General features: G+C 33.4%; 1 protein-coding gene and 1 pseudogene across 1 annotated transcript; both read left to right on the top strand.

Annotated features, from left to right (window-relative positions):
- The first annotated feature begins 1,714 nt into the window (after positions 1 to 1,714).
- LOC113512465 (transmembrane protein 177) lies at positions 1,715 to 4,805 on the top strand. Its single transcript, XM_026896363.3, has 4 exons — positions 1,715 to 1,986; positions 2,219 to 2,355; positions 2,980 to 3,071; positions 4,133 to 4,805. Exons 1-4 carry the CDS (start codon positions 1,829 to 1,831, stop codon positions 4,703 to 4,705), a joined length of 960 nt encoding a protein of 319 aa, XP_026752164.1. The 5' UTR covers positions 1,715 to 1,828; the 3' UTR covers positions 4,706 to 4,805.
- A 1,889-nt stretch (positions 4,806 to 6,694) lies between these two features.
- LOC128201895 (uncharacterized) lies at positions 6,695 to 7,436 on the top strand (annotated as a pseudogene).
- Positions 7,437 to 13,981: the final 6,545 nt, after the last annotated feature.

Here is a 13,981-nt window from a genome sequence, read left to right as displayed (position 1 = left end):
GGTGAAGCTTTGAATTGTGCTATATATTTAAAGAACAGATCACCTACTATGGCTCTTTCAAATAAAGTTCCTGAAGAAGTTTGGACAGGTAAGAAAGTAGATCTCTCTCATCTTAGAGTATTTGGATCATCTGCACAAGTCCTTATAAAAGATGGTAGTAGAAAGAAGATGGATTCAAAGACAGTAGAGATGACAATAATTGGATACAGTGATATGGGTTATAAATTCGTAAACTTGGCTAACCCAAAGCGATTTATAGTTGCTCGTGATGCGATTTTTAATGAAAAGATAACAGAGAGTTATATAGATCGAGAAAATAATAATCCTTTTAAATTTGGTCCAATAACATCAGATGTAGTGGCGGTTCCATGTGAAAGTAAAAGACTTCGAAATCTTGAGAATATAAATGTGCCTATTGATATTACGAAGGTCACACAACAAATACACACAGAACCTGTACGCCAAGATGTTTCAAGCACAACAGACGTGGATGAAGTATTTCATGATTCTATTTGTACTGAACCAGGTGAAATTATGGTTGACTCTACAGAATCAGCTGAAAGAGGTATAAATGATCGAAATGGTATACAGGAGCTAGTGACTCAAGAAAGAAGGTATCCATTAAGAGATAGACGTTTGATTAGAGATCCAGATATGGTCTATAACTTTTATATGTCTGACGGTGCTGACCCTGTGTCTGTAAGTTGGAAAAAGGGGAAACCAACGAGATTCCCAACTATCAAGAAATTATAGGTTCTTTAATGTATCTGTCATGTGCTACAAGACCAGATATTAGTTTTGCGGTGAGCTACTTAAGTAAATTTTGTTCTTGTGCTGGATCATCACACATGTCTGCCGTAAAGAGACTATTAAAGTATCTTAAGGGTACCATAGATGCGAGGCTCACTTTCAAGAAAAGCAAAAGCGAGTTAGTTGCCTATGCAGATGCTGACTGGGGTGCTAATGCTGATGGACATTCGTTTACTGGCTACACGTTAATTTATGCAGGTGGGACAATTTTATGGCAGGCTTGTAAACAACGGTGTGTAGCACTAAGTACTGCAGAGGCTGAATACATTGCGATCTGTGAAGCAGCTAAAGACGTTATGTTTATTAAAGGTCTATATGGAGAGTTAACTGGTCATGTAGGATGTATAACTATTTTTAGTGACAGTCAAAGTGCCAGATCATTGACATATTCCCCAGTAATTGGTAAACGGTCTAAACACATAAATATTAAGTTTCATTATGTTAGAGAGTTAGCCGAAGGTAAGGACATTAAAGTTGAATATTGCGATACAGGCTCTATGCCTGCTGATGTTCTGACTAAATCCCTTGGTGCTATTAAACACAGTTATTGTGTGCAACGCATGGGACTCCAGTGGGGGTGTTGAAGTAGGTTTTATGTGTTATGTTAGTCTATGGAGCTCACGCGTTGCTAGGTTACCTTTTACTGTTACTCTCAATCTAAAGTTAAATAAAATATAATATACTATATAGATTTCTCCCTTTATTTTAATTTCATCAATATTCGACATAGTTTATGTAGAAAGTATGCAAGTAGGTTGTGTCTGAATTTGGTAGAGTTATACGGCTGTATAACATTTTATCATTCCTTCTATGTAAATAACCAAATTTTGAACACAGTTTTGATTTTATAAATACAGTCATACAGTATAAATGTGTCAAAAATATGTCAACATTTACTCAGCTAATTGACATTTGACTGACTCATTTTGACGTCCGTTAAATCATTAAAAATCTTATAACCTTTCTATATTTTATCATTTTATAAATTATTAATTATATAAAATTTATTAAATGCGAGATGGTTACAAAACGTCCAATGTCATGGTTTTTGACTGATGCAGGTCGAAAATTTTCTTTCGCATTCATCACTGGAACTGGCTTAGCATTGACTGCTGCAAAATTTACACCGCATACCCTACTTTTGGATAAATATAAAGAATTTGTTCACAATTACAGGTTACTGAATTATTCCAATTTATACTAATTATTCATTAGATGAATGCATGCAGGTCAGATTATTTTTTATAATACGTCTTTGGAAATTTCTGAGATGAGAGATTTCATATACAATCTCAGCAATTAGTAGTGAAATGTCTGTAACTGAAAAAATATTGAATTTATGGAGTTATGCAATTATAATTTTAAATGTAAATAAAATAAATTTCAATTACGTGATATATTGTTTCAGTAATGGGAAGCCTGTAGATTTACCAAAGGATTTAAATGAACAGTATCAAAAATGCCTTGATATATTGAAAGTTCCAGAGGTGCACAGAAAATTCGTCTCACCTTTTAGTGTTTTTGGATATGATCTATTTCATGCTGGTAAGATTTAAATTGCTGTAGGTCCCGGCATAAAATAGGTCATCCCTTTCTTTCCCGTAGGTGTTGTAAGAAATGAATCAGGAAGATGAGGGATGGGCAGCAGCATTCCTCTTAAAACCCTCTTAAAGCCAACCCACCTGCCAAGCGTGGCAACTACTGGCAAAACCCCCCAAGGGGGAGGCTTATGTTCAGCAGTGGATGGTTTAAGGCTGATATGATGATGAAGATTTAATTGAAAAATATTACAATGTAACATCAGGATAGATGTATTTATCTTTCACTATCTGAAGTTAGATAAAAGATTATCTAACTTGTTTATTATTTATGTTTTGTCAAGAAAAGAGAAGCTTAAAGTAATACTGTAATACCAGCTGTAACTAATGGCTTTGTGTTGAATACAGCATGAAAAATTTCACTAAATTCGCTTTGCCTTTCAAAAATTACAATATAAGGATGAGAATTTAATTGTAACAGTAATAATAAATATAATTAGTTCTAAAGAGATTTTGATGATTTTTTATAATCTATATTTGATCTTACCGGTCTGAATGTTTTTTTTTCTTTAATTTTTTTCATGTTAGAAGAAATTACAATTTTCTTTCATATTACATTATTTTATTGCAGGTAGTACAAGCTCAAAATTTGGTGGTGCTGTAGGAATACCTGTAAATTTTTCATATAAATCTCTAAATGATTTAGAAAATCATGATATTCAGGCAAGTAAATATGTTTTGGTGTGAGGCTTTTTAGTATTTTTTTTTTCATTAGTCCAAAGATTCCCAAACTATTCTAATTTGCAGCACCCTACACACTTACAGGTAAAGGCATCCTAAATTCAAGTCAAAATATGTGCACAATAACAGAAATGGTAATAGAAATGTATTTTCAAAACACTAGAAATAATAAAAGGAACATCTAACCATTTCCAGAAAAGATAAAATAGAGTAATTTTTATTTATCCTTAATAGTAAATTTTTGGAAACCTCTGTGCCAACGAAATCCATGTTTGTAGTATTAATGTGGTAATCTTTTTTTATGATGTTTAGAACGGCAACAAACTGCTGGCCTACATGAATGAAAGTAATAACTGTCACCTATAGATGTGAACATCATAGAATGCACCGTGATGCCTGTAGTACCCTTCATGCATTGCCATTCCTGAAGACCATGATATTATGCTCCCATAGTCGGTGGGATATGGCAATGATATTACAATCGTTGCTGTATCCCACCTTTTAACCAAAACACAGCTATGTAAGCGTAGCTGGTTTATGGCAGAAATAGGTAGGACAAAAGTGCATCTGCATGAGCACAGAGGTATTCATGCTGATGACTTTTGTGCAAGGTCTCCCTCTGATGTTCCTTTTCTATGATATGTCAGTTTATTGTATATTTATATTAAAAAAAGTAGCTGTTGCTTAAAAATCATAAACCATTTAAATTAAGTAGCCAACCAAGCAATATGAGAGATTTTTGGTATTCATTGTCATTGTATACTGTTATCATGCAGTGGCTAATGTACTCACTAAGAAAGGTTGATAATTTATTGAGTTCAAAAAGCTATTTGTGATCGACAAGTAGCCAAAGCATGCAGCAAAGATGATAGAGATGATAAATCAGTGCAGATAGAATAGTAAAGCAGTAAGGGTCTTTCCTCTTTTCTCATGGTCTTTCACTATGTTTAACCTTGTCTTAATCCAAGCTATTAGACTGCTCAGAGCCTCATCAGATGAACATTCTCAAGTATCTATTTATAATAAGAAACATGTTGTTACAGGTAAATCTAAAGAAAGTAGACTGGTCTTCTCCAGCTGGTAAAAAATTAGCAGATGCACTTATATTATCAGACAAAGTTAAGGAGTTTGCAATATGTAGGGAAATATTGATGACTCAGAATAAAAAAGTGTTTTATGAGTCTGCTTATCCGTTTACATGTGTGTTCTTTATGTATAATATGTCTCAGTTTATTAATCGTAGATATAACCTTTATGCCGCTCCTACAATTATTAGAGCTACATTATACAGCATCCTAGGTGTTTTTGGATTAGGATCTTATTTTCTTATGAAAGATGTAACAGAGGTATATTATGAAACTGAAGTAGATAAAAAATTGTGTGATTTAGGACCAGAGTTTATAGAAAACGGAGTAATATTCTATGATAAATTATTACAAAGAAATCAGGCTTTAAGGGAGCTTATGGGAAAAGAGGGAGAAAAGAAATATAGCAAATTAGGTAATGAAAATTTTGGTTTAAGGCAACCTCGTTTGGCTTTAGTGCATCGAAAACAATACTTTGAAGAAAGATTGCGAGATTATAAAGAAAATCAAAATACAACACAAGAAGAGTAGGATAGGAAAACTTTAACTAGATAAAATTTTAAATATAAGTAATTACATTGTAATATCTAATATTTATTTAATAGTGAAATAAATAAAACTGTTGCCATTAGTTACTATCTTTTTTTTTTATAGCACTAAGGTGGCAAATAAGTATTTTATTATTAATAGCGTACTATAAGCTATTGTAATTTGCTTCCTTTAATCTAACGTATTTGTATAATCACATCGGCGTCACAGGTGTAAGCAGAGAAAACTTGGAGATAACCGAATACCAACGCCACCTATCTGTCATCTAAATAATTTTCTATATTCAAAGAGGAAGTTATGTATAAAAATCATTTGAAACGAACTTCAAAAAGGTGGAGGTTCTCAATTCAGTTTTATTTTCTTTTATTTTTGACTTCATAACTTCGTCAGCTGTGGTTTACAACTGAATATGAAAAATTCTTTTATCTAAAAGGATTTTAGATTGGTTCTATAAAAATTTTATCAAAATTGATTCAGTTGTTTAGTTTTTAAATTAAAATAACTGGTTGTGCCACAATTGAATTCTATTTTTTTTTTGTGGGACACAATCTTTAATTATCTTATTTTAAAAATCGATAATCATTCGATGTATCGGGGGTATATTTGATGACCTATATGGTGGATATGGTGCAGTATACAAGATGAAATCGAAGTTGTTAACTATACGTAAAACTAAGAATCTACCTTGTACTGAAACTTAACTGCACATCTGCGGATGGTTTCGGATATCTTCGCATTTCTATACAAACTTATTAAGTAAATATGAATGTTATAATGTGATTGTAATGTAATCTTTGTACAACTCACAGCACTCGCGCAGGTGTGATAATCGTTTAATTATTTCCCAATTAATGTAATGTAAGTCGAACTCTCTTTTCCGCGTTTACTTTCTCACTTGGGCCGTTGTATGTTATTTCCCAATTTTCACCAGAGACAATGGGTACGTTCATTTAAGTCATTATTATATACTTACATATATAATTTGTATTTTAATGTAATACTACCGGTTTATCTTACATGTTCTCGACTAGTTTCAGGATTAATTTGTGATCCTTATTCATGAGCGGCTGTGAAGTGCCCGAGTTTGACTGACACATTTATTCAATCCTATTTAAGAATTGTGTTGTTGTTGGTGGAGCTCTTGCCACTCACTACGATTTTCAGCGAGTCTCTTCACCCATACGACACATAACTTGAGTAATTGATAAAATAAAATGAATTGATAATTATATAATACATGAAAATATAAAACACTAGTTTTACTCGCGCCTTCGCGTGATCAGAATATATAAGAGCCTGTCTTTTTCTATTCCGTATAGTACTTGTATATCAAATTTTATAGTGATTGGTTAAGTCGTTAGGGTGTTAAGAGATAATATACAATCAAATTTATTTTCTCAACTGCGCTGCAGGGATAGTCGTCACTAAATATTTTTATTTTTGTTTAGCTGTATCCCGTGAATTCTCCCGCGTGAATCAGTACATACAATATCCTTCGTACTAAGTTAAGACATAATCTGCCTGTGTTTGATTTTATTCAAATCCGTCGTGTAGATTTTGTGTGAAAGAGTAACCATTCATCTATGGGAAATGAGTAAGAAAAATATTTAATCCAATGTTTAAACATCTATATATTTTTAAAAAGAATGACAATTTTCAATTTATACTGCGCGCGCAACCTCGCATGCGCTGTTATTCATAATTTATTTTTCTACAGAAATTCAAAAGGTTTAGATATTTATAAAGGTTTGTTACATATACAATATATATACGCCACACATCTTTACAAACTTGCGCATTTATGATATTAATAGAATAATATAATAGGGCTAATAAAATAAGGATCGGATTCCCGGGAGGGATCCTCCTCAGCTTTGCTGTATAAGAATTTTTTTAGAATACCTGAGATCCTTTAATTTTCTTCATTTTTTTTGTTGTTTTATTTTCGCAAACTTCTCAAATGTATAGTTTATGACACATGATGCAATTGCGACATATGGTTCAGGACCTATAATTTTTTATTCTGATCTTCTCGCTAACTCATTGGCCATTTCATTACCTTTAATCCCTGTATGTTTAGAGACCCTATATTTTCAGGGTTACTGTGCTAGATCTACGCAAAATTTCGCTCAATAAAATCAAGGGCAAATAGGGCAAGATTTCTACGGCATCTCCTTCGCTTAATGTGAGCTTTTGCAATATTAGCTTGCTCCGGTTCTTACACGTCTTTTTCGGCTCTTTTACTCATCAGGTATATTTCCAAAGTTTTGGGAGACTGCTCTGTTATATCCGATTCCTAAAAAGGGAGATCCATCAGATCTAGATAACTATAGGTCCATAGCTATCATTTCCTTATTCTCGAAAGTCATCGAATCTATCATTAACCGTCAACTGCTCCGGTATCTAGAAGATCACCAGCTGATCTGTGATCAGTACGGCATTCGACAGGGACGCTCGGCCGGTGATCTTTTAGTTTATTTAACACGCCGATGGGTAGTGGCAATCGAGAATAAGGGCCTTAGCTGTTAGTTTGGATATTGCGAAAGTCTTTCATCGGGTGTGACATAAAGCACTGATTTGCAAACTACTTTCGTTTGGGTTGTCTGCAAGATTGTGCTGTTGGGTCGCCAATTTTCTCAAGTAACGTAGCGTTGAGGTCGTAGTCGACAGAGCATGCTCTGATTTAAAACCTGTGAATGCTGGTATCCCGTAAGGCTATGTACTATCTCTGACCCTGTTTCTTTTTCTCAATCCCTAAATTCTTCTGCGTATCAATGATATGCAGAAGAATTTAATGAATAAATAAATAAAAATAAATAAAATGTTACAGATCAGTAATATTCATTGCTATGTGGACGACAGTACAGGAGCTGCATTATATATCGGTCATGCAAACATCTCGCGGACATATACCGATTAGTGCCGGAACAGATTTGTGCCTAAAATCGAAACTGCACTCGATCAAGTTTCGATCTAGGGTGAATCTTGTTTAATTCAACTCTAAGAAGACACAAGTCTGTGCGTTCACCGCAAAAAAGACGCTGTTTGTCGTATCTCCTCACTTTCAGGGCACTTCCCTTAATAATAAGTCGAGGGTAGGGTCCTTGGAGTTGATATATCTAGCGACGTCCAGTTTTGCGGTCATCTGCACGAAAAGGTTAAGTGGCTTTCAAAAAGTTAGGAGTGTTCATTAGAGTAAGGCGGTATTTCACGCCGGAAGACCGCTTGAAATTGTATAAAGCTCAAGTCGGAACATATGGAACACTGTTCTCATCTTTGAGCAGGAACGCCATAGGGCTAGCTTCTCTTGTTAGACCGCATTTTAAGTTGGGTGGCTTGAATTATTGACGATCAGCGCCTTATTGTCTGATTCGACTCTTTGAAATTGCGTATAAATGTTGCATCTTCCGTGTATTTTGTACCAAATTTGTCATGGGGAATGCTCTGAGGAATTGTTCGGATTGATACCTGCCACTGATTTTCACCACCGTACAACTCGCCACAAACTAAAGTTTCATTCTAATCATCTGGATGAATATTTCACCTCCACTGTGTGTTTTTCAAGGCATTTTCTTCCGCGCACAACTATTCTTTAGAATCAACTTCCAGCAGCAGTAACATAACCTTCAAGAAAAGAGCATATTTCTGGAAACAATTCTGATTAATTCTTGTTGAATTCGTCACGATGGACTAATTGACCTGATTTCATCCTCACCTATGACCATTCATTGGTACCGCGCCAGTGTATATCGATAACGCAAGTGAGTGAAGTGCCCAGAGGTCCAAATCAATAATTGCTATAGAATCCTATCAAGGAGGTATTTTTATTAGTTAATATTTTAATAGAAAATAAAGTCTTGAAATTGTTAGTAGTGACGTTCTTATAATCAAATGAGATAAAACTCAACTGATGAACTAAATGACAGAGATGTATTTTACATATAATAAATCATATGTATCTATGCTTCATTAGATTGAATTTATACAAGATTGACTGGAAGAAAACATATGAATAGATCCATATAAGATATATTTATTCCTGTACGTTTATGTAGGGGAGACCGAGGAGAGTTGAACCATTTTTTATATTGAGACCCATAAGTTTTTAATTAAGCGATAGAAATTAACTTGTATTATACTAAATTAAACCTTGTTTAACTAACTAATAAATGTTTAGGACAAAAACTGCTACTATTTCTTTTTTACCCAAAAAAAGTTGACTTAAAGACAACTAGTGAGTTTGTATCAACTCCCCTCTTACTGAGATAAATTGAAACACTGGTCTAGGAGAGTTGAAACAATTATTACCTGGAAGCAATCCATTATTAAGAGACACAGATTTATAAGTAAATGTTATATTAAAGTTACAATTATTCTTAATTTGTACTATCAGTCTCATAGTTACAATATTGAGATCTTAGAAACAAAAAAATAGCAAATAATTATACACTGAAATTTATAGAAAAAAAAAAAAAAAAAAATAATCTTAGTCAAACAAATAGTTATGGCACACATAAGATATTTTGCCTTCAGTGCATTCCAGGTGTGCCCATGCCTTACACTCCATACACTGGATCCATTGTTCATTTAGCTTATTTCTATAATCCCTGAAATATTATATATTGTCATAACTTTTTCTGGGTGTGAGTGCATCCAGTTATCACATGTCCTGTTGACAGCTTTTTTCATAGGGCCAAAGATAGCTCGATCCATGGGCTGAAGTTTGTGAGTACAATGTGGTGGAAATGTTAACAAAACAATTCCATTTTCCTTACAGAAATTAATGTTCTTTACAGCAGTATGTGAGGCATGGTTGTCCAGCAATAACGGAACTACAATATCTTTAGAATGACCGGACTTAATTTTTAAAATGTTCAAGAAATAAATAAAAATCATCTTCTTGGATCCATCCAGATCCGTTGGCTACTCCAATAGATCCAGATGGCCCATCACGAATACAATGATCATTAAAACGCTTGCGTGGGATTATAAACATTGGTGGAATGCAATTTCCTATTGCATTACCAGCTAACGCGATGGTGACCAAAGTGCCTCTTTTTGTCGAGGTCATGGCACTGACCTGTTTTTAATCGCGTTTGGAAATGACTCGATCTGGTTTTTGGACAGTTGTTATTCCAGATTCTTCACCATTCCAGATGTCCTTTGCGTCCAAGTGGTGTTTATCAAGCACAGATGTATAGTTTTTAAAAAACAATTCTACGTTAGTTTTGTTAAAGCTGGTCGCACGACCAAAACAAAATACCAATGCATAACAAAATGCAAACGAGGTGAGTTGAAACAGGCTGTTTCAACTCTCCCAGGATACAGAAGTCGGCTGCCATTAGGTTTGAGCTGATATAACTTTGTTACACTACACAGTCATGCAAAATCTTTATTGCAGTTTAAATCTTAGATTCATAAGCTGGCAAATAACATAATACACTTAGGCATAAAGATATTATTATGATGAAAACTTACTTTTATGTATTTTTTCACCTGACATTTAATAGCGGTGTAAGCGTCGATCATGGTGCATGAACGAATACTGAGCCCCCGAGCGGGTGGCAGGAGGATAAAATTAGCAAAGTTACCAACTTGCTAGTGCTTTTAGATTTCCAGAAATTTGTATTGTTTCAACCTACCTTTGGTTCAATTTTCCTCGGTCTCCCCTACTTGTTATAGTAGATACCTATCAAGTATTACGTCACACCCTCAACGGCGATCGGATCGGACCACCTAGCATAACGCAAGAAGGTGCGTTACCGAGAAAGACACCTGCGTCGAGTCAGCATTTCAATTCCCGCAGCAAAAATACCCATTTCCTTTATGTTTGATTTTATATAACTTTACTTACGGATCACACATCGATCTGAAGAAACTTATTATTGTAATAATTAATTATAGAATTAAATTGAGTTATATTTATAAAATTGTTTTTTTTTTTGGGTCTTCCGCCAGCGACTTCAATAACTTACTACTTTTCTTTGCTTATTTATTTTTTTAGAGTTTATTGTACCAATTACAAAAAATAACAAATACATTAAATTTTAATGCGAAGTGGTACAAAAGATGGCCTTATCGCTAAGTAATCTTTTCCAGACAGCCTTTGGTTAGAGGACGTTGAGAAAAAAGATAAAAGGTAGGTGGCGCACTAATATGTGGAGACTAATATATACACATATAAATGAATACATACATATACGAGTACTTATAAGCTCACATACGGTAAAAAAATTTGAAGAAGGATGATTTAACAGAAATTTGGAGGACTAAAAATATGAGCACACTGAATATAAATGAGATAGGACGTGAGTTTCACAGGCGAACTACCTGCCAGTAAAGGATTTACAATAAAAAGTAAACCTTTATTGACAAAAAGAAGAGCAAATGTGTAATAACGGTGTACATGATAAACATTCTTACAGATTGAAACCAGATATTTTGATTTTAGTATTTACGTAGCGTATTTACTTATCTTTAGTTCGTTATTATTCTGGGTAGATAAACACCTGAAGTGATTCATACAGATCCAAATCAGGTATTTTAATTTAATTTAGTGCTTAGCATAAATATTTATCTTTTGTCGTTTTTTTGAACAGATAAACACTTGAGTAGATAAAGAGATTCATATAGATCCAGATCAGAAACTTAATTGTAATATTAGTACGTTTTTGTTATTTTTTTAAATAGCTAAACACCTGACCGTCGTAAGTAGATTAAACAGATCAAAATCAGATAAATTTTAATTTTAATACCTATTTTGTTTCGTTATTTTTTAGTCAAATGCGCATAAACACCTAAACGGATTTAAAGATTAGTAGGCACATTGGATTAAGCTGGTACCACTAATACTACTCGTATCTGCTATTGCTGTGCGATAATAAAATTTACATACAAGTTACGGGCTTTCGCTAGTATTTTGCTAATTTAGTCAGTGGGGTTTGCATTATACTTCATGCATGCCGATGAAAAATGTTAATCGAAGGTGGTAAATATACAGGAAACTCATTTCCAGTATATTAATTACCCATACCACAGAATAAACAATTTTTATTTGTAGTTGGCACAGCCAAATAGGTGACTAATATAGTTGATATAATATTGATCCCAGGATTCCACAAGTTGTAGATAATTTAACGAACGTGGATAAATAAATAAATAAGATCCCTCACAAATTATCTCGTTCTTAAGGGGTTCCAGTAACTAGACTATATTTAGGAACCATTATCCAGACCGTTTAGGTGAAAGTCAATTTAGAAAAGTTAGGTATCTAACTGGTCTGGCCGAGAATCGAATTCGGGATCTTATAATTTACTGAAAGTAACGTGCACACCACCGCAAGCACGGGGTGCCTTATGTATTAACATATATATTACGTACGGCGTGAAGTTACCTGTTTGAATATATACCTACTACACTTTTAGTACTCAGTACTTTTTTTTAATGGATGATAATGGAATGGTAACCCTGCCTGCGCTAACAGTATTATACTCTTTCGTTACATCCTTCGTTCGTTATGCGTCAGACGTGATTTATCGGACTCATTTGCAAGTACAATGCATGAAGCAATTTTGAAAATCCTAAGTTTTTTTGGATCTGATCTTATTATTCACGGACCGTCGTTAAATGTTTAACTGAGCTTTAAGATAGTAAACTACCATTTTCAGTCAGCGGAGCCGTTGAATTGCATATACATTAGTCCAAGTGGTAAAAAGACATTCATTTTGGTAAATTTAAAAAATTCTTTTTAAATAAATAAATTTTTCTTAGAATATTTACTTATACCTACATAAATTTAAGGATAGTACCTGCGGCTCTCTTTCTACGTTATCATACCTTTGTTTTGGGGGTATGATAAAGAAAAATCAATATTTTCGAGCTTTTAATTTTAGAGATAAGATGTTGTAAATTATAATTTTTGTTGATAAGAAGATTGGCGATAAATCTTGATGACAACAAAAATGCGGGAAAATTTATAACTATACAGGTTAATGCAAAATGTAAATCCTCTTATAATCTCACTATTGTTATGTAGAAGTTGCAATTCAAAACAATAAAAACTTGATGCTAAAACATCACAACGAAAAAAATATTTATTTTTAAATGACTAACAACGTCATCCATTGCCGAGTAGTTTCGTTGGTAATACTTTTAAACCAATTTTATTATTAATAAAAGTAATTTTGTTTACATAGCTTTTTTATTTAATTAATAAAAAAAAAATGCAAATTATTTTTTCTACATCGGCCTTCCGGCGAGGATCGCATGGAGGCTTTCCTGACAGGTTACATTATTAACAATGAGAGCTAGCCTTTTTATTACTAACAACCCCTCTTGCCCTTGGTTGCGCTGTTACGACGCCAATAGATAACAAATGTTATCTCTTAAAAACTTGATATTAATAAACACTAGCAACGATACCTGGTCTAAAAAACCAGGTCAGGTTCGAATTGAACACACACACCGAGGGTTCCGTATATAAATATATATGCCATAAAATGACTTATTGCATTTCGCTTTCTAAATATGTACCTAGTAATAGGTAATTATTATTTCGCCCTTAATCCTTTTCCGTAGACTCATAAGAGGTGACTAAGGGAATACAAATATAAATAAATAAAATAAAAACCGTGTTAGAAACAACTTTTTATTTTTCCTGTGACGTTTACATATAGGTAGGTACATTTATAAACTAATTAATTTAGATTGTCTGCTTCAGAAACGTCGGAGATAAAGGAGGGGGGGGGGGAATAGTCTTTTTTTGTCGCATTTTTTATCATAATTAAAAAACTACAGAGCATAAAAGTACATAAAAACAGTTTTAAAATATACAAATAAAGCCCTTCCTATTCTAAATTTCATGATTGACTTATTAGTTAATTATGAAATTTTGATCGATTAACCGATTCGGGCTCCCTCCGTTTTGAAGTAAAGAAAATAAAAATATTATTTCAATTATTTTTATTGCAATATGTGCGAGCTAATGTAAAAATAAACCAAATTTCAAATCGATAGTAATTTATGAGATATATCGCTGTGACAGACGGATAAACGTGAATGCTACTAGTATTAAGTCTGCCTTATGTACCATATTTTCTTTTGATCAATAAAGTTATTTCAATAAAACTGAATAAATGTCGCACCGTAAGGATTCGCTTACATAGCTTAGCCTGTGTAAGACACATTGTCATAAAAATGCTGAAAGCTGCTAGAAATGCTTTTAATTTCTAGAAAAATATGTACCTACTTATTTCTGTT

This window comes from Galleria mellonella, unplaced genomic scaffold (genome assembly GCF_026898425.1).
Source record: "Galleria mellonella isolate WM207_F2 unplaced genomic scaffold, CSIRO_AGI_GalMel_v1 utg64, whole genome shotgun sequence".
Taxonomy (NCBI): Eukaryota; Metazoa; Arthropoda; class Insecta; order Lepidoptera; family Pyralidae; genus Galleria; species Galleria mellonella.
This window is presented reverse-complemented; position numbering and strand designations above follow the sequence as displayed.

Bases quoted from the DNA above. Each gene is read 5' to 3' on its own strand.
- LOC113512465 (XM_026896363.3), top strand. From the start codon at position 1,829: ATGGTTACAAAACGTCCAATGTCATGGTTTTTGACTGATGCAGGTCGA. The intron at 2,356-2,979 runs GTAAGATTTAAA...ATTTTATTGCAG, and splicing joins ATATGATCTATTTCATGCTG to GTAGTACAAGCTCAAAATTT. The intron at 3,072-4,132 runs GCAAGTAAATAT...ATGTTGTTACAG, and splicing joins TAGAAAATCATGATATTCAG to GTAAATCTAAAGAAAGTAGA.